General features: G+C 39.7%; 1 protein-coding gene across 4 annotated transcripts in view; it reads left to right on the forward strand.

Annotated features, from left to right (window-relative positions):
* Positions 1–21083, forward strand: part of LOC134207732 (heat shock protein beta-1) — a 68059-nt gene that overhangs the window by 26165 nt on the left and 20811 nt on the right. For 2 of the 4 annotated variants that reach the window (XM_062683582.1, XM_062683584.1), the window contains 2 exons: positions 17781–17865; positions 18711–18770. In XM_062683582.1, coding sequence (XP_062539566.1) covers positions 17781–17865; positions 18711–18770 — 145 coding nt within the window. The remainder of the gene's footprint in view (positions 1–17780; positions 17866–18710; positions 18771–21083) is intronic. The other 2 variants (XM_062683585.1, XM_062683586.1) reach the window with 1 other exon arrangement.

Below are 21083 nucleotides of genomic sequence, written 5' to 3' on the forward strand. Positions count from 1 at the left end.
CATAAATTGCAGCAACTTATATGTGACCGGATTTAGTCACAATGGAGTTGCTGCAACCATTTTTGTCTGACTTGTGCTGCTCGGGTTCTTAGCTTTTTGTAAGGAGACTTCTAGGCCGCCTCTTGGATGATGGGCTTCTAAGCCTCTTAAAAGGGTATTTCCAAGACATTTGGATATAGACTTTGAAGGCTTTTCGAAGGGGGATTTCAAGCCTCTTGGAAGGGAATTTTCAAGCCCCTTGGAAGGGGACTTCCAAATTTCTTTGAAATGGACTTCCACACCACTGCAAGGGGACTTTAAAGTTCATTGGAATAGGATTTCAACTCTTCTTGCTTAGGCACTTCCAAGCCCACAGGAAGAGGACTTCCAAGCCCCTAAGATGGGGGTTTCCAAACCTATTGGAAGGAATGTTCTTGGCTTTTTGAAGGAGACTTCTAAGGCACATCTTGGATGGTGGACTTTTAAGCCTCTTGGAAGGGTATTTCCAAGACACTTGGATGAGGACTTTGAAGGCTTTTCGTAGGGGGATTTCAAGTCTTTTGGAAGGAAACTTTCAAGCCACCTGGAAGAGGACTTTCAAGCCCCTTAGATGGGGACTTCCAAACCTCTTGGATTTTTGGGAGGAGACTTCTAAGCCGCATCTTGGATGGGGACTTCGAATGCTTTTGAAAGAGGGCTTTTAATCCCCTTGTAATGGGATTTTAAGCCTCTAAGAAGGAAACTTTTAACTCCCTTGGAAGGGGACTTCCACGCCCCTTGTACGAAGACTTTCAAGTCTTTCGAAAGGGGACTTTTAAGGTTCTTTGGAAGGTGACTTCAAAAAACAACTTTTAAGCCTGTTCGGAAGGAGTTTTCAAGCTTCCGGAATCGCGACTTCCAAGCGTTTTGGAAGGAAATTTTTAAGGCTCTTGCAAGGAGACTTTCAAATCTCTTGATAGGGGACTTCCAAGCTGCCTCTTGGGTGGGGACGTCCAAGTCTTATGGGAGAGAACTTCTAAACACGTCTTGGATAAGGACACCCAAGCCACCTCTTGGATGGACTTCCGAGCTTCTTTGAAGGAGACTTCCAATCCACTTCGATGGGGACTTCTAAGCCTCTTGGAAGAAGACTTCATCTAAGCTGCAACCATCACCAACCAAAACGGCCCTTCTGGAGTGCAACATCCTCCATAGCCCATTCGTACTGGCCACCACGTTAGCTTAGGGCAGTTCCTTTTCAAGGGCCTATCGACAAAAGACCGTACCAGGGACGGTATCAATGTCAATTTATTCATTCTTTATTATGCCGGGCTTTGAAAAAAAAAACCTTTTTCAGCATTCTCTTTGTGTTCTGCTTCTTTTATTTCATGCATATCCAATTCTTTCATAAATTTCTTTCTCCCGCCATAAGTGAGATCATGGAAGTCTAGTTCTAATATGCTTCGTGGTTTTATGGAAACTTAGAGCTTAGAGGTTAGCCCTCATTATAATAGAATAAGTCTTTGAATGAAGTGTTTGAAGACCCATCGCTCGGAATATCCGTTTTCCAATTTCGGGTCAGCATATTTCCTGGATTTCTGCCACATTCTGCAGTCCATGAGGAGGTCAAAGTCTGGATATTTATTCCCATTATTGACATTTATTCGTTGCTTGGTCTATAGAATCAATTTGTGCAACTTTGGTCTTCTCGCAAGTGAGGTCACGGTTTTAACTATGACATTGACAACAGTTCAAAACTCGACCGTACTCGTATTTGACACGTTTCGTTGTTTATCACGGGTTGGACATCTAAGGACAATCGAAAGATGTCCCTGACAGATACTGATACTCACATACTTCTACATCACTCTTTCCACTTCGATTCCCAGTTTGGGTCATTTCCTTTCAGCATCACATCCTAATGAAGGACGGTAGGCCCAGTTAGGTTAGCGTGTAAGCAATATTGCCGAGGTTCATCCATCAGAAGAATTCTTTTGATTATACAGTGCTCGTAATTGCTTTATTGACCATATTCGGAATTCCTAAAATCTATAGAAGACTATAGTTCTGGACCAACTGGTTGATTGCCGAAAAGTGTGCTCAATCAAAGAGATTTATAATTCCCAATGTTAAAGTTATCGCGAAGCTCTTGGAGCTTAGAAAGAGAGCTCTTTGCACCTTTACTGGCCTAATAACCGGACACTGCCCAAGCAGATATCACTTGAAAAATATTGGCCAGATTCAGAATGATATCTGTCGTTTCTGTAACATGGGACGTGAAACCTCGGAACATCTGCTTTGCAGTTGTGATGCATTGTACAAGGGTAGATCTAAATTTCTAAATAGTGGCTTTATGCAACAATGTTCAATCTGTATTTCTTTTCTCGGTTTTCATCAAAACTGGCTCAATTTTTTTTCACTGAATAAATCAGAAGATGACGAACCATTCCGCCAAATATTACAAATTCAAATATTCATTCTGGATTTCATCGGGAAGGCTAGCCACGTCCAATGTAAACAAAACAACCAAACAAATCAAACCAACAAATTTTAACCTTTGCTTGCGTCTCTGAACTGAATCAGATTGGTTTTCTTGCCCTGTAACTTCAAGTTCAGCGAGTTTAGCTGATGTCTGAAAGGTAAGCGAGACGTTTCTGCCATTCTTCTTCATTGAGATTGACAAGCAAAAATGTCTATCCAAGCTTTCCAAGAAAATAGATTTCATCCCACAATTCAAAAACGTTAAGAATATTGCCTTTTGATAATCAACAAAACTGCAGTATAGAAAAGAAGTACCTCGTGATCTGCATTCATTTATTTGCAGAGTTTTTCGTACAAACATGTGATGAGAGCTACAAATTTCATTCATAACTGAAATCCTTATTTTGATCCAAGCATGGTGCAAAGGGTGAATTCTTTGCAAAGGTCTCACGGCCCCCTTGGTACGGTCTCGCGGCCCCCTAGGGGGTCGCGGACCACCGGTTGGGAAACACTGCTTTAGCCTTTACGTATACTTTGTATACGAGAGAGGCAAAAAAATAAATAAATAGGAAATGGATTTTCAAAGTAAATTTCATTATCAGCAGAATATTAAACATAACATCATTTTGTTTTCGCGCCAAATCCACGCGAATCTTTTGACGTAAAAGAAAAACACTATCTAACACTTGCAAAAAATGCTTACATTTACAACTTAACAAATACAACTTAACAAAACAACAAACAAATATTGTAAGAAAAGCTTGCAAAATTCTAATGTCTCATATACAATATTTTTGTAAGAATCTAGCATTTTTGCATATGCCCAGTTTTTATACAGGTTTTGGTAGGCTCTTATATAGAATTGTTAGAAAATCTAACAATCACCGGTTGGGTGTAGTTTTTGTCATGGGCATTTTCGCCATAATATTCTTTTGAATTTTGTCGGACAAACAAAATATCAGATAAAGATATGTTATTTCAAATCTGGTTTAAAAATAAAAAGTTACAATACAAATATGTTCCACCTACTTGATTATGGGACTACAATCAATCTCAAGAAGAATTAAAAAAAAAATCTGCATTTGTGTAAATAAATTGCATTTTCGCGCAAACACCCGCCATCCATCACCACCTTCGTCACGGTCAATTTCGGCAACGTGCCGTTTGCCGAAACCAGACACAAGCTGTGCCATACGTCCGTCCATTGACACAAACCGTTATAATAAGTCGCGGTCTTCTTTTACGCCCGAATCGAATTCAAACATTACTCTCTATTACTCTCAATGCACCGGTCAGTCGACGTTGCCGGCGTCATTTTATTCAAATTGTACGAACCTGTATGTAATGTAAACCGCCGCGGTATTATTAATGACCGATGATGTCATACCGACTGAAATAGAATTTGCGGTTTAATAAATAATCACGTCGCGCGATTATTCATGTCGCGTCACACTGCCCATATGACTGACCGTTCGCGCTCTCGCGCTCGCGGCTGATAATTGTTTAACAATTATTATTGGGCTCGAGCAGGCGCATTTTTAAGTGCAAGCGACGCTTTTCTGATTATCTTTCGCCGTGCGCTGCCACCTCTTGTGTAGGTGGCATTCGAAAGCGATCCAATCGAACGAAACTGATCGATGCATGATCAACACCCCACTACTGACGGGTTTTATTGATCGTCGTAGGAGTTGCTTTCTGATGCGATGCGTGGTTGTTGTCATGGCGTCATGTTTCCGTCATCGTTGTCAATCGATCGATGAAAACATGGAGTAGGCCGTGCCGAAACGCACTTAGTGTAGGCAACCAGCAACTCACTTCGTCACTACTCGTGAGAATAGTTAACCGAGATTTTACGACTTTCAAGAAGTCATTTTACCATATTCGTACCCAATCTAGTAGTCCGCTCAAGGCTTTTGTATGGCCTCTTCTAGGCATGACGCTGGACTTGGGTTTGATGGCCATCATCGCAACCCACCCAGCAGCAACGAGTTCATGAAAGTGGTGGGAGTGCGTGGTGTGGTGGCGAACGCGATGGAGTCATCAATTATTACGGTTTATGCATACCCATAGGAAGGGGAACCTTCTTGCGGAAGTGACCGTACCAAATCGGTTTACAGTCAACCGTGTAACAGAAGCGAGCGGAGCGGAGGCGTAGGTGGCCTTCTGATACTGCTGGCTGGGTGCACAGTGGAGGTCGATGGAATGGTTGCTGGTGTTTAGCGGAGGCGAATTCTTTACATATTGTGCATTTTAGCACGATATTTTTCAATAAGAGTACTGGAAATCAATTGAATCTCCAACATTATGGAAACAAACCTTGAATGAGGCTATGTATTTTGCATTCTCAAATCTACATCTTGAAGATAAAAAAAACCTTTTAACAGGACCATTCAAGATGATTTAATCTCTTCATTTCAAATCACCTCGAGCAAAACCCGGAAGCAGTGAAAATCAGTACAAGTGTGAATAACTACGAAGGGTTTGCAAACTGTTTTCGACTTGATCGATCCGGATTGCTCATTGCGTGCTTTTTATTCGTGTATCATTCAGATTCAGTGGCGTAGCCAAGGGGTCGTTTTGGACATAAAACCCCTCCCCAGAGACAAAATTTTTAGAAGAAATTTTTTTTCGAACCCTCTCAATTAAAAAAAAATGTTCAGAAAACCCTCCCTAGACAAATTTTCTGGCTACGCCACTGCTCAAATTATTATCGAAATTCTTTACACTGGATTGTTGCCCTATCCCCCTATCTTCGCCAGCAAAATATGCTTTTCCAGTGACGACAGCGACATACTTCCTCTATAGTTTATTACCTCTATAATAGAGGAAGTATGTCGCTGTCGTCACTGGAAAAGCATATTTTGCTGGCGAAGATAGGGCGCTAAATGTCAACAAAGGAAAAATTAGCACATTTTGACAGTTGTGTACCCAACATGTTTGGATAGTGCTGTGGTATTAGAGTCATTCTCGGGACATTATTGTGGCTTGCCTTGTAGATCATGCACCACTGACACTGCTTTCCAGCTTGCTTGAAGGCACCATTTCTGTGCTTGAACTGCCGATGGTACCAGTCGACGATGAGTTTTGTTCCACCAAAGAGGCTGTGGACAAGATCACGGGAAACTTGAAGTCGAACGAAACCTGCTGTGCACTTGCAATTCGGCCGTCCATCCGCACAACCCTTTGCTCATCCAGGAAAGGAGAAAGTTTGTAGACCTTATTGGATCAATTTTCAACTGCTTCTCAGGCAACAGCTCTCCGTGTTTTCTTAGGATAGCGAGCTCATTTCTGCAGGGTTCTGTGTGGATCAGCTTAAAAATGGTTGACTCCGCTTTTAGCATTTCGCCCCGACGTTTTTCCTGGCGCTTGTTTCTTTATTCTGTAGCAAACATTATCGACGAATCTGTGTACATAGGCCACAACACGAACGAGGCGCTCCCATTTTGAGAACCTTTCAAATTGCATTAATTTGTCCCCAACGACATCTTGTTGCAGGTGTAGTCCTTTCGGTGATTTCTGGGGCAACTTTTCAAGTTTCTGATAGAGAAAGGCTGGAGCTTGAAACCAACGACTGTCGGAGGCGATATTCGGACTTTTGCTTCGGGTAGTGGCTTCGTCGGCAACATTCGAACGGGATTCGAACGCCACTCCTCAACATGTGTTAGCTCGTGGATTTTCGTCAGCCTAAAGCCTAAAGGTAACCAAGAAAGGAATGTGCAAAAATCACTCCAACACACTGTGCGATTGATTGGAAGTGTGTGATTCTTCATCACGGATTTCAAAAACCTTGTACAAAGAACGGCTGCTGACAGTTCTAGCCTCGGAATGGACAAGAATTTCAAAGGAGCTAGCTCAACACCAGGGAGCAATGAACTCTCGTTTTTTTCACAATTCTAATATATGTCACCGCCGCAAAGGCTTCTTTGGAAGCGTTGACGAAGATGTGTAGCTCCACTGAGCGGTAATCGTCGGGTAGACTAACCAGGAAAGTAGCATCGTGCAATGTCAATAGGTTCTATCTGCTCAAATAACCTGATCCATTGGAATCAATGCGCGAGAAGTTCATCTGAAATATGAACGTCCCAGTCTACTCCCGAACGCCAAATGTGCTGCATGAGCAAACAACAAAAACGGCTATCAGTCTAATGGGATCGAAGATACGCATCACAACGCGTATTACTTCTCTCTTCGTAGGAACAACACCATCTTGTAGGAGCTTCTCCTTGGAAAACAAACACTTCTTGTTCTGGTATCCACGTCATGCCGAGCAAACGTTCATAGACAGCAGACCTACCTATCGATTTAAGCTTTATTCGGTGATTCTGGTTGGATGCCCTCCGGCCTGTGTTAGAACTTCATACATTGGACACCAAGTGTCTGAGGGTGAACCCGCCCTTGGAATGTATTAGCCTGATCGGCTCCGCTAGTTCTAGAGCTTCTTGCTCAGTAGGTTCTCTGCAAAGAAAGTCGTTCACGTAGTGATTTTTTGTGATTGCTTCGACCGCTCGTGGAAACTGTTCGGAAAACTCCTCGGCGTTTCGGTTTTCTACAAACTGGGTTGCTGAAGGAGAGCAAGTAGAGCCGAACGTTGCAACGTTCATCACAAATACTTCCAACGATTTAGACGGTGCATCGCGCTTAAGGACTTTTTGAGCAGATCTGTCTGCAGGTCGGATAATAATCTAGTGGAAAAGATCACAAATATCAGCGCTGATGGTCACCTCAAACTGGCGGAACGAGCTTAGACCTGCTGGAAGTCGTGCGAGAAGATCAGGACCAGCAAGAAGAGCAGAGTTAAATGGTTGACCTTGTACTTAAGCCGCCGCATTCCACACCAACAGAGCCTTGTTCGGTGTACTTGGGTTCGTTACTACATTCAATGGCAGGCACCAGGTCCGTTTGGGATCAAAGTTAGCCAAATCCTCAGAATGTGTCCCATGAGCGATTGGATTTCCCTTGGCTCCTTCCCTGCATTTTCGTGTCGTCGTGACGAATGAATTGTCTAAACCGATTAGAATTGTGGGTACAGCTTTTGCGTAGCTACCATACGGGCACTGTTTGCAAAGTTCGCTGAAATCTAGCAATTAAACTGGGAGGTTGAGATTCTAGACGGTGTGCACTTCTTTCAATTCGAGCCTTCCGAAATCTGCAAATTGATTATCTGGGATTTGACCTCCACACGTTCGACACCGCTTGTCCACTGCAGACAGAGTGGGCGTACGTCACCGGTTGCTCCAAGTTCCTCAGCAATCTTCGATTCTACAAGCGTCCTAGAAGAACCATCTTCAAGAAAGGCAAACGTTCGAATTGTCTTGCCTTTTCCATGTAGACATACCGGAACAATGCGAAACAGAATCGCCTGCTGTAGCTGACGATGAACAGGGACTCGTATTCTTATTAGAATCGATCGGTTTAGCTGATGTTGGATTCCCAGGATGAAGGAGTTTATGATGACATTCTTCCCATCCGTTTTCTCCGCAATTGCTTGCCTTACATGTGAATTTCCCATGGGAACCCGGACAACGGCGACACAGATATTTTTCCTGAACAAATTTCCATCGATCGTCAATATTTAGTTTGTAGAAAGTGTGTCAACCTTTGATCCTGTCACCAACCTTCTGGCAAGCGACACACGGCTTCTGTTGCCTTGCCTGACGATCACCATTGGGCATAGTGTCTCCTCTTGATTCCTCTGCAGCGTGTGCGTTCACATACATCTCTCCTTCGTCTTCGGTTTCTCCAGCTTGCTTCGATGTTTCAAATTCACATCACTTGCGGCTGTCACGATCCAGGGAAAACTGATCACGCTTCTACCTAACGAAACGACGCGTAACACGATAGATCCTTCTTGAAGATTTACAATTCCTTTTGCTCAGCGGTTCTCAACCTTTTTCTTGCGAGGTACCCCTTCGAACTTTTGCATATATTGAGGTACCCCCTATTAAATAGGGCCTATTTTGTTCGCTGTAAAAAATAAGCGTTTTTCTTAAGATATATGCAAAACAGACCTGAGAATTAACCGCTCTCCAAAAAAATGTCTGAAATATTTGTAATTCCGTGAAAGTTTTCAATTAAATTTACGTTTAGACATCATTACAACTTTGATGGCATTTGGAGTCTTCCAAACCTCTTAAATAAAGGCTTCCGAGCCTCTAAAAAGGAGGCTCAAGATCATCTTGAAAAGAGGCCTTCAAGCCTCTTGAAAGAATAATTTCTAACCTCTTGAAAGAATATTTCCATACCTTTTGAAAGGACGCTTCCAAACCTCTTGAAAGGAGGGCTTTCGAAATCCTTGAAAGGAGGCTTCTGAGAGAAGGCTTCTGAGCCTCTTGGACGGAGGCTTCCGAGCCTCTTGAATAGAGGCTTCCGAGCCTCTTGAAAGGAGGCTTCCGAGCCTCTTGAAAGGAGGCTTCCGAGCCTCTTGAAAGGAGGCTTCCAAGCCTCTTGAAAGGAGGCTTCCGAGCCCCTTGAAAGGAGGCTTCCAAACCCCTTGATAGAAGGCTTCCAAGCCTCTTGAAAGGAGACTTCTGATCCTCTTTAAAAGAAGGCTTCCGAGCCTCTTGAAAGGAGGCTTTCGAGCCTTTCGAAAAGAGGCTTACGAGCTGCTTGGAAGGAAGCTTCCAAGCCTCTTGCAACGAACCTATTCAGCTTTTCAGAAAAATGCCTTCTTGTGTCTCGAATGAAGTCTTTCGAACCTTTAGATTCTATATTACAGATCTGAAACATATTTTTAACATATTATTCAACATTTTGTCTCGATTAGGTTTATTACATTGAAGATTGTCTATTCTACGTTTTGTTCCTTTGTTTATTTTGTCTCACAGCCCTTTATTTAGTGTGCTGGTTGGGGTAAGCAGAATTCGAAAGTTTTAGATTTACTGATCGCCATTCATGTTATGTACAATGCAAAGTTTTAGAATCAAAAATTATTGAAACTTTATCAACAAGTTTGTATTGAAATTGTCCGCCATTACGCATCTTTTTCTGAGGTACCCCCTAGATCCAGCGGAGGTACCCCTAGGGGTACATGTACCCCAGGTTGAGAACCGCTGCTGTAGCTGAAAACATCATCCATTGGAGGTTTGCTGTACTGACGGTGTGTGTAAACGCTTCCTGCTTAGTGAAGATTCTTCGCGTCTTTCCGTGTGCGAACTAGCAGCTTCCTTTACCAACAGCCAAAAACGCACACAAAGTATTGGTCTTCGGTTTTGAATGAAAACTATGCTTTTGTTTTTGATCGCAGCGGGCCGCGACATTTCCAAGATTGTTCCAGAAGAAGCATCTTTTGTGTCTTTTGTATGGATAGACTGTAATTGTGACATTCTTTAGGAAATATCTCCAAGATTTTTTCAAAACATTTCAAGAATACTGCCAGAACTCTTTTGAAAATTATTTCAGGAATTCTTTCGCATACCCTCAGAAATATCTTCAATAATTCCTCCGGAATTTCCAGCAAGAATCCCTAACGAAATTTCCAAAGGAACTCCTTAATGCATTTCCGACATTCTTAAATTTCTTCAAGAATATCTTTGAACATTTCTCCAAGAACTCGGAATTTCATATATGGATTTTCCCAGTAAACCCCCCGAAAATAACTTTGAAGATATATTCAGAAATTCCTTTGGATTCTTTAAGGTTTTTTTTTCAGAAATGCTTTTAGACATTGCTTTAGAAATTCCTTTAAGAATTCGGTAAAAAATTTCTTTGGAAATTTCCTCCGTTAAGAAAAATCAACAAAATTAGTTTTAAGCATACCTTCGAAAATTGCTTTAGGAGAATTCATTCGTGAATTTCTTTAGCAACTAGTCGAACCTGCCCGAACTCGTACGGGTTTTATTTTCGCTATGTCAATCATTTAGTTGATTCCAGCGTCGCACTCTAGATCGATTTCAGTTCGTGCTTGATAGCTTGCTTCAGAACTCATGAAACCGTTGCATTTTTACATTTTTCCAACTTTCCCCGTCAAATTGATCAACTCTTAGTATATAAAAACACAACTGATCTCAAGACGAATCGATTAGTGAGAAAATATTGCCAATTGGTATATTCGTTCGTGAGTTATATTGCCTCAATGTAAACTCATTTTTATTCTCATCTCCCGGAGAATCAATTCCCTCCTAAAGGAATTTCCAAAGATTTTTTTTAGGAAATCCTTCAGAAATTTTTTTGAGAACTCCTCCAGGAATTATTAAGAAAATTTGGCCAGGAATTCTTCCTGGAACTCTTTCTGAAAATTCTCTGGAAATTAATTAGAAACTTACTCCAGGAAGTTCTTCGGAAATCCTTTTAGTGAAGCCGCACGGAATTTCTTCCGAAATTCCTGCAGTTATTATTCCGGAAAATTTGTTGGAAAATTTTTTCAAGAAATTTATTATAGTACGAAATAGGAAATACTAAAGAAATTTTCGGAACGAGTTTCTAACGGAAATTTTAAAGGAATTTCGAGATGAAATTTCCGAAAGAACTCTGACAGTAATTTCCAAATTATTCTTATAATAATTTCGGAATAAATTTCTGAAGTGATTTCCCAAAAAAAATCAAAGAATATCCGAAGGTTTGAGACTAATCAAATTCTTGGATGATGTTCTAACGAAATTCCGAAGAGATTTCTCAAGGAATTATTGGAAGAATTTTTTTGAGAAATTCCTGAAGTAATTGCAGAAGGTATTTCTTAAAAGAGTTCAAGGCAGTTTCTAAACCATTTTACGCAGGAATTTCTAGAGCAATTTCCAAAAGAAATTTTCGAAGGTTTACCTGATCCAATTTTCGTAGGTATTGCCGATGAATTTCCCGTAGGAATTCCGACTAAGAAATTCTTTAAATAATTCGTTAAGGACATTTCGAAGAAGCTCTCAATACGCAAGTATTCCTTAAGGATTTTTTTAAAGGTTTCCCTTATAGTTTCCTTATATATTACTATCCTTTCCTTCCTGATACTTTGCCAAAATAATCCCTGCAGAAAACTCCGAAGGAATTCTTGGAGGAATGTACAAAAAAATTCAAAAATTTCGGAAGTTCTTTGAGAAATTGGTTCGGAAAATCCTGAAAAGAATTTCGGCAAAATTACGAGAATTGAAGGAATAGAACACATGGAAGAATTTCTAAATATCTGAGAATTTGCTAAAGGAATTCCTGAAGAAAATTTCGGTGAAGCTTCCAAAAGAATTTTAGATAATTTTCGAAAGAATTAATAAAGGAATTTCTGGAGATATTTCTAGATTTATTTGCGAAAGATTTTTGAAGAAACTCCTTGAGGAATTTTTTAATGACTCACTGGAGGAATCTCCGATGTATTACTTAGAGAAATTTACGATGGAATTCATGAAGGATCTTTTGATGGTATACCTGAAAGAACTTCTGAATGACGAAAAAATGTGTGGAGGGCTTTCCGAACGAACTTTTGGATAAATTCAAGCTGCCTTTTGAACAGCTACTCGATCAACTTTTTATTATTGACTAATTTTGTATCTTGACAAAGTTGTTTTTAAACGGATATTTTTGTATGAACAATTTTATTTACCTTTAATGATCTATTAGTTCGCCTTGATGATGATGATGGATTTTTTTTATAGTTGACGTAATTTCAATTTTACTTTTTTGTGTAGTTCACAAAAGTTTGAGCCTCGCGCGCGAATTACAGATAGGGGAACAGACGGCTTTGGCAGGTTTTGGTCTATTATTGGCAGGGGGTTTTCGTCGACCGAATTTTATGAAATTTGGCCACAATATTCTTTGATATGCAAAGAATGTTTGGGCCAAATTTGAGCATAATCAGTCATAAAAAACCCCCTTGCCAATAATAGAACAAAACCTGCCAAAGCCGTCATTACTCCTATATAGATGATATTTCACATTTATTTACAACTAGCAGACCCGACGAACTTCGTTTCCCCTAAAATTGATTGAAATTTCTCTGATTAGATCTCGAGTTATGAAGAAATTGGTGTTTCATTTGTATCGGAGCCCCCCTTTCCAAAGCGGGGAGGGGTCTCGAACCATCTTAAGAACCTTCCCCGGCCCAAAAAATTTCTGCATACAAACTTTCACGCCGATCGGTTCAGTAGTTTCCGAGTCTATAAGGGTCAGACAGACAGAAATTCATTTTTATGTATATAGAAGAAGAAGATAGAAGAAGATTGTGCAAGTTTTGAACTGTTTGAAGGATTCTTTAGGTTAGTAGTAAGTCTTCTTCTTCTTCTTCTTCTTCTCCTTATTGGCATTACATTCCCACACTGGGACAGAGCCGCCTCGCAGCTTAGTGTTCATTAAGCACTTCCACAGTTATTAACTGCGAGGTTCCTAAGCCAGGTTACCATTTTTGCATTCGTATATCATGAGGCTAACACGAAGATACTTTTATGCCCAGGGAAGTCGAGACAATTTCCAATCCGAAAATTGCCTAGACCGGCACCGGGAATCGAACCCAACCACCCTCAGCATGGTTTTGCTTTGTAGCCGCGCGTCTTACCGCACGGCTAAGGAGGGCCCCAGTAAGTAGTAAGTCATCTGGTAGATTATTTAACTCGCGACTGAACTCAGAACTTTTGATATCGACGAAGAGGTACCATAAGTCTTGGACTTTGTGATGTTCAAACTTCGTAGAAAAGTATGATGCTTACGAGCTGTAGATTGCGGTCTTTTAAAATTACATGAATATGGCTTTGGTGAAACTTATGAAATCTGTGCGAGAGGTATCACAGGTATTGTCTTTTGTAGAGCTCAATGTATCACTACTGATGCTTGCAAAAGTTCAAATTTGATATCAGCAGTTAATTTTTAAATTTATGTTTTTTTTTCTGCATTAGTAATGGAAAGCTGCATACAAGTTTATATCTGAAGAAATAATCGGATCGTTTTTTATTTGTTTGAAAATCTGAGTAAATTGATCCTAATTAATTATCTTAAAGATAATTCGTCCAGCTCAAACCTTTGTAGTGGTATGTGGTGGGACCATCATCATCATCATCATCATCTTCAAATATCACCTGGATGAAAACTGGAGATATTTCTGAAGCAACTCCTGAAGTAAATTCCTAAGGAATTTTAGAGAATATCAGGAAAAGTATGATGATGGATCGACTTCAATCCCGGTATTTATGGATTTTTCTTTTTGACGTGAAGTCTTAATTCTAGATTCAAAACCGTGTTTTATCTAACTACTGTTCGGATTTTCAAAAGAATTCCCGAATAAATTCATTGAAGAATTCCGATCGAAGAAATTACCTAAAGAATTCCTGTAAATCTGAAAAATTCTTGACGGAAATTTTCGAAGCAATTCCAAGAAATCCTTTTTAGAGTTTCCGAAGAGATTTCTTGAGAAAGTACTGGCAGAATTCTTAAAAGATATTCCGAAAAGAGTTCGTAAAGGAAATTCGGAAAGACTTCCAAAATTTTCTTATTATTCCAATCTTTATATTTTCGAAGGAATATTATGAGGACATCCAATTTATTTCCGGAATACCTTTTTTTCAATTTGTTTTCGGAAATGCCTTTCGAAATATCCTCGAAAATTCCTTTGGAAATTTTTCTAGGGATTCCTTCGAGAACTCATTTACAAATTCTTTTAGGAATTTCTTCAGCAGTTCTTTTGTAAATTCCATTAGAAATTTGTTTGGAAATCCTACGGAAGACTTTCAGGAGAATTCCTCTTATTATTTTTTTATGAATTTCTTTCAAAATTGCATTTGAAATTCCTGCGGAAATTGATTTTTAAAGGAATTGCATCAGCAAATATTTCAGGTTTTGTCAAACAAATACCACTAATTCAACTCTAGGAAGAAATTCTTGGAATTCTTTCGAAATTTCACTTAAGAATTTATTCAGAACTTCATTCAGGAATACCTTCGGACATTCCTTCGAAAAATTTGATTAGCAACTCCTCATATTTATTTAGAAATTCTCTCAAAAATCTCTTCATTAATAAAATCTATTACAAATCATTTCGAATCAAACTTTAATATTTTTAATATTTCCGTTCAAAATCCTTCCGAAAATTCCTTTAGGATTGCCTGTTTCATTGGTTAATAAATTTCAGGAAAAAAATCATCCAGTTAAATTTAACATGATTTGTGTATGGTTAAAAAAAGGAAATTCCGAAGGAATTGCTGAATGAATTAACGAAGGCCTGTGGAAAACAATTCTGCAGGGTATTTAGAAGAAACTTTCGAATAAATTCCTGGAAAAATTCCAGATTAAATTCTAAAGGAAAGCCTGAAAGATAGATTTGGATAGATTTGGCAAAGGATTTCGTCAGGAATTTATGCTAAAATTTTCAATGGGATTCCCAGAGAAATACCGATTGAATGTAGCAAAGGTATTCCTAGGATTTCTTCTTGAATACTTTCGAAAATAACTCCAAAAAATGCATTGGAAGTTTCTCTAGGAATTATCAAAATTCTAAAAATAAATGTTTTCTTCAGGACAATTTTGGCGTATATAGTTAAATTGCAGATAAATAATCGATTTGATGGGTCACGTGCCCCAACTCAACTCCGTCAGAGAAATTGATTATGTTTTACTTGTAAAAAGTCCAAGATAAGGTGTCAAATGTTGATTGTGAAGCCAGCGAAGTATTTGGACTTTTTTCCAGAATAAATCGATCACTCATCGTTGCGATGCTATATTTAGTTTTGTTTATCTGGTAAGATTTCTGCCTTTTTATCAATTCCAAGAAGACTAAGTATCAGTATGTTTCCGATTATTTAAAGTACTAAAGGAACCGTTTCGTGACTGTGACAAATGTTGCACTTAAAGTTATAATCTCTCTAAATGTTTGTGAGAACGTGTCAATGCTGGCCTTGTTCTACCATGTAGGGTTTCTTACCCCATTCCCGGCCTAACATGCGTACGACTGCATTATTCAATTGATATTTATGACAGGAAGCAACTTTTCCTGAATTTTGTGGGCTGTATAATACTGCATTGAGGTTCACTTCTGCTTAAAAAATAGCTATTCGTGCTAAATATCGTTCAAGAAAGCTTTTATTTGATTTAAATTAACGAGGTGCAGCACTCATTTCAGTCATAGCGATTTCCATTCGGCATATCACAAAAACCAGTTCCCGGCCTAAGCAAAATTTCACTCAATCTCTCAACATTTCTCTCTTTTTCTCTCAGGACGGTAGAAAATGCGACGTAAACAAAAATATGCACGTTCCACGACAACAAGATGCCAGATGGTATTATTCATAATCATTTTTATTTGGTTGAGAAGATATATTTACTCATCCAATTTTTTCCAAATACTTAAAAACAATATTTTTTCACCTTTTGAAATCGAGAAAATTATAAATAACATGATAGCGTCAACATATTAAACAGTTTTCCTATCAACGATGAAGGATCATTTTCATTCTCCTGGCCTTTTGGCAGCACGGTGCGGCTAGAAGTTTTTGGGCCGAGGTGATTTTTTGTTCGGTTTGAGAATACATTTTTAAATGTATTCTGATTATGTTTATATAAGTTCTAGTGATACGTTCTAGTGATTAGATTGAAGTGCGTGTGTGGAGCATTATGGTGTGGTGATTAAAAGCTTGAGGCAATGATTGTATCGAGCACTAGGACGATTTTCAGGTAGGTGTTTATTTGATGATACCGTTTTGTAAAAGTGGAAAGAATCACTCCGGCTCAGTGGTGTGGCATCGGAGAGTGAGATTTTGAAATCTACATTTTTATTTTCTACAATTGGATCAATTAGGAGTAAAACAAGTGATTGAAAGATATTGAATATTGTGAAAAATAAATGGGAGACTTTTTAAAAAATATCAATCATAAATCTACGGCTTCCAAACAGTATAAATCATTAGTTTTCTGTGTAGTGAGCCGGGAATCGGGTCCATAGGCCCAAGTAGTGATTTACCCTATATGTGAGAATTCGAATGTTCTAGGCGTTTATTATGAAGCTTGGTGATAATTATCTGAACGCGTTGGATATATCGCCGGTTACAGGTGTTTCTTATCGTTTCGCCACCACTGTATCGGACAAAAGAAATACGAACCTACTACGATTGTGATTTACGGGTCGAGAAAACGCTTCACTTCCTTCTTCTATACGCTTTCCGCTTGATGTTAATCCGAATCCGTTTGCCTTGTACAGGCGCCCACGTGGTGGGTATCCAATCTAGTAGCCGGATGATGATTGCTGGTCCAATTTTCCACACTTGTTTTACGCTCCGCTCTTTATTTCGTCAGTTTGACGGCGCGGCGTAAAAATAACACATGTAAGGTAATGGTGCCGGTTTGGTTGACTGACCCAATTTCGTTTGAGTGGCTGTTGCAGACAGGCCGCAGCCAGTACGGGTGGGATAGGAGGACACGTTAGAGAGAGCGAGCTAATGACCTCTTGTCGCGCCAGCAGGGCTGAACGAAATAATTGGCTGCACGCGACCCGATTCCGTTGGTCTACCGAGCTGTACGACGGTTGAAATCTGATGATTCAATTTCACCATAAGTGATCAAGATTTTGTGATAGCATCTTTGCGTGTTATCCATTATGCTAAAGAAGCAATTAGATGCAGAATATCGTGACATTTTTAAAGCGTTTACCTCATCACGGTGGCTCGTAAACATTTTTAATTGGCGATAGAGGCGATTGAATCACCCACACGATCCGTTTTCAAGATTGTTTCTGAAATTTCACTCAGTCGAGATTTTTCCAACTTGTGGTCATTTTCCCCGACATGAATCGTTTCGACGGTGGTTTGTTTCTCTTTATTTGACTCCCATTCCGTTGCGCTGTTATTTATTTATAGTCCTCCGTCGTCGTTGCCGGTTGCATCAAAATTCCACAGCCGAAAGTTTTTCTTCATATCGTTTCGTCGGTCATATTTTCACCATTCTGTTTCGGGACGATATGATTCAAATGAAGAAGCACCCCCCAACTTGATCTAACACTCATCGCATCTGTCAAGTGATCGGAACAACCACGACTGTGTTTACTCTTCCACATTCATTACTCATCACATGGCTTCACTTAGTGCATTCGTAACGATTTTTTGGCCGTTGGCCAAACAATGAACTTATTGCTCGTTTGCTAATCAACAATTTCTGAACTAACTCCCACGAAATCACGAACACGCCCAACACACAGTTTTCCATCGTAATCATATTCATCTCTCCTCGTGCTCTAGAGCACATTATTATTCAGTATTTTATTTTACAAATATTTAGCCTTGAGTCGTCGTCGCAAGTTGCATGGCGCTGACAGCCGGGCCAAATCGATCGCTGCTTGGTGGAGTTCAGCGTCATGCCACGACCATGCGACCCAGAATGTTTTTCACCGCATTTACCTTAATCTAATCCGGAGTTTGTTTTTCTATTTTTCGTTTTTCGTGTATTTTTAGCACCACCACATCGAACGCAGCATCGGCCCTGCGACCACAGGCCAGCAGCACACAGGTTCAGGATATCAACTCGCCGCTGATACAGGTTGGTGAAAATTTTAATGAAGATATTTATCGATAGGTTCATTATTTCACATGTTTATGGTGTCTCTTCATTACTGACAAACGGACGTAACACTCGAGCTATTTCCGGTACTAAACAAATAGAGATGGAAAACTAAAGAGGAAAATAGTCGCTGAGGTTCCTTTCGCATGTCTACAATATCTTGCCAATACTCTTATCTTTCATTAAATCCAAATTATGTACTGTTCTGGAACAAAATATTTTCTCTATGTGCTACGTTTGTTTGTCTGTGAAATTTCTGTAACATTTTTGACAAAACTATGGGATTTTTTTGTTAATTGAATCTTAATTGAATTTTTAAATAGAGATTTGGCTTCATCAAACTATTTTATACCAGAAATGGTTTGACTTTAATAAAAAATCTCCGTTTCAAAATTCAAGGTTATAATGGATATCACCTTTCTAAAACATTTCATACGTCTGATCAGCTTATTTTTCTCATGAAAAGGGGGCATGTGTATGCTTACGAATTCTCATTTATATTGTGCCTGCTAGGTTTTTCTGCTATGTTTTTGTATCTCACGTCAAAAAAGTGATTATTGAACAATGAATATTCATTGTTGTTGGTCTGCTTGAATTTGTCATCAGCATAAATATCGTTGCATCACAGGGTTTCAGGTGCTTCAATGATCAAAGGTTATTCCGGTGCACGGTTTTTTTTTGGGTAATAGCTTTGGGTTTCTGTTGTCTCTCGTCCTCGGTGCTAATGGGCAACTCTGTACGTCTATTCTGGTGGGTTTTCGCTATAGCTGTTCTACAATTTGAAAAATTCCACACAATTGGCTGACTATTTTCAATTGATCTAGGATAGTGGTTCTCAAACTTCCGTTGGGCGCGATTCTATAGAAGAAACGGTTGAGCAAATTGTAAGTATACATTCGAAATTTTAAATTTTCTCAGTAGAACATCAATAGTAAAAATAATATGCTTAACCTTTTCGATAAAATTTATTTTAAAATATGCTCTGATTTTGTCTATCGAATTTGACGAAACAGACATGATTTTAAATAGTGTCAGGAAATGGTTTTAAATCACGAATTTTCTTGATGGTCCCGGATTGAGGCCAAAACCATGGCATCGTGAAGCTGGTTTACTTTTGAGCGCTCAGGCACACTCTGCGTTCATGAAGGGGAACCAATAAATGAAAGAATAATCGTTGTTATAATCGTTAAAGCACGGGTCCGAAACTTTATTAGAATCCAATGATGCGCCAACCGATGATGCCGTACTGCAAGACAAAGAGAACTTCAACAGCCTACTCAATGTCGTCGTATTTAGAATTCCGAAGGGTGATAGCAAGTTCTGTATGGGTGATTTAATGCGAAAATCGGATCCGACAATAAGCGGATAAATGAACAAAAAAGTAGAGCTTTTCGCAGAGTTCTGGGGGTCTCCCGTGAGCGCATTACCGATAATCAAATCGATTACATCTGCGTCATAGAAAAATGGAAACGGAGCCTTCTTGGTATACGGAATAAATGAAGTGCTGATATTACGTCTGATACCTGAATATTGTGCGGAATTGTCGGCATAAGAAGAGAATTGGACGACGGTGCAACACACGCCAACTGGAAGATGCCATAATGAAAGATCATTCGTTGAAGAACTGGAGACTCGTGCTGCAAATATTATAGAAGGTGGCAACGTGAAAGACCAAAAGATTGCTAACAAGAACGCCTTTATCGAACAAACTTTATGCCTCGTTCAACAAACTGGGATCTTTACACAGAGTTGCTCTCTACCAAATTTCATGGATATCTACCTTCTATAGAAACTCCTACCGACTTGGATGATGCAGTTGATACTACAACGTTGCACATCGTGGAAGCTTTCGAAGAAGCTTGCCCTTTACGTTCTGTAAAAACCTCAAGAGGAACCCCTTGGTGGAATTCCGATTTGGCTAAGCTAAGGAAGCAGTGCAGAAGGAGTTGGAACAGACGCCATTCAGCAGGGACGGATTCTTTCAAGTTGGCTCGCAAAGCTTACAAGAAGGCTCTACGATCTGCTGAACGATCCGGCTGGAAAAACCTTTGTGCAAATGTTTCCAATTTGAGTGAAGTCAGTCGATTGAATAAAATTCTTGCGAGATCCAAGGATTTCCAAGTTGGTGAAATTCGCAAGCCAAATGGCGACTACACTTCTTCTGATGAAGAATCGTAAGAGCACTTATTTGATACGCACTTCCCTGGATGTGTCGATATAGCATCTTCGGATGATCCTGATGTCTTTTCATGTAGCTATGGGTCTTGGGCTCAAGCACGTAGAATCATAACTACTGAATCGATTCAATGGGCACTTAACAGTTTTGCTCCCTACAAATCTCCAGGGGAGGATGGGATTTATTCCGTTCTACTTCAGAGAGGTTTTGAGCATATCAAACATGTTTTGAAAAAGCTTTTAGTATGCAGTTTTGCTACTGGGTATATTCCCATATCCTGGCGGGATGTCACTGTATAGTTTATCCCAAAAGGAGGACGTGCTTCGTATGAAGAAGCAAAGAGTTTTAGACCCATCAGTCTGACCTCATTTCTTCTGAAATGCTTAGAACGTATTATCGATCATCACATTCGTGATGACTGTTTGGCAAACATGCCTCTTCATGTTAGTCAACATGCTTACCAATCTGGAAAGTCCACCGTGACTCTTCTACACAAGGTTGTGTACGATATCGAGAAAGCATTCGCTCAAAGGCAATCGTGCTTGGGTGCTTTCTTAGATATTGAAGGTGCTTTCGACAACGTGTCTTTCGATGCAATATTGGAAGCCGCACGTTGGCATGGGCTACCTAATATTATTACCAAATGGATTCACCAGATGCTTAAAAACCGACATCTCGACATTACGTCAAGCAGCGATTAGGAAATTAAGTGTCTGCGGATGCCCTCAAGGGGGAGTATTATCTCCACTTTTGTGGAATCTCGTTGCAGATACGCTATTGAGGTTACTCAATAATGGCGGTTTTCCTACCTATGGATTTGCCGACGACTATCTTTCATTGATAGTGGGTTTGTGCATTACTACCTTATTCGACCTGATGCAAAATGCTCTTCAGGTATTTGAAAGTTGGTGTCGCCAATATGGCCTTTCGGTCAATCCGAATAAAACATCTATTGTTCTTTTCACGGAAAAACGTAATCATAATGGTATTCGTCCATTACATCTTTTTGGTTCTGAAATCA

Source organism: Armigeres subalbatus, chromosome 1, assembly GCF_024139115.2.
Source record: "Armigeres subalbatus isolate Guangzhou_Male chromosome 1, GZ_Asu_2, whole genome shotgun sequence".
Taxonomy (NCBI): Eukaryota; Metazoa; Arthropoda; class Insecta; order Diptera; family Culicidae; genus Armigeres; species Armigeres subalbatus.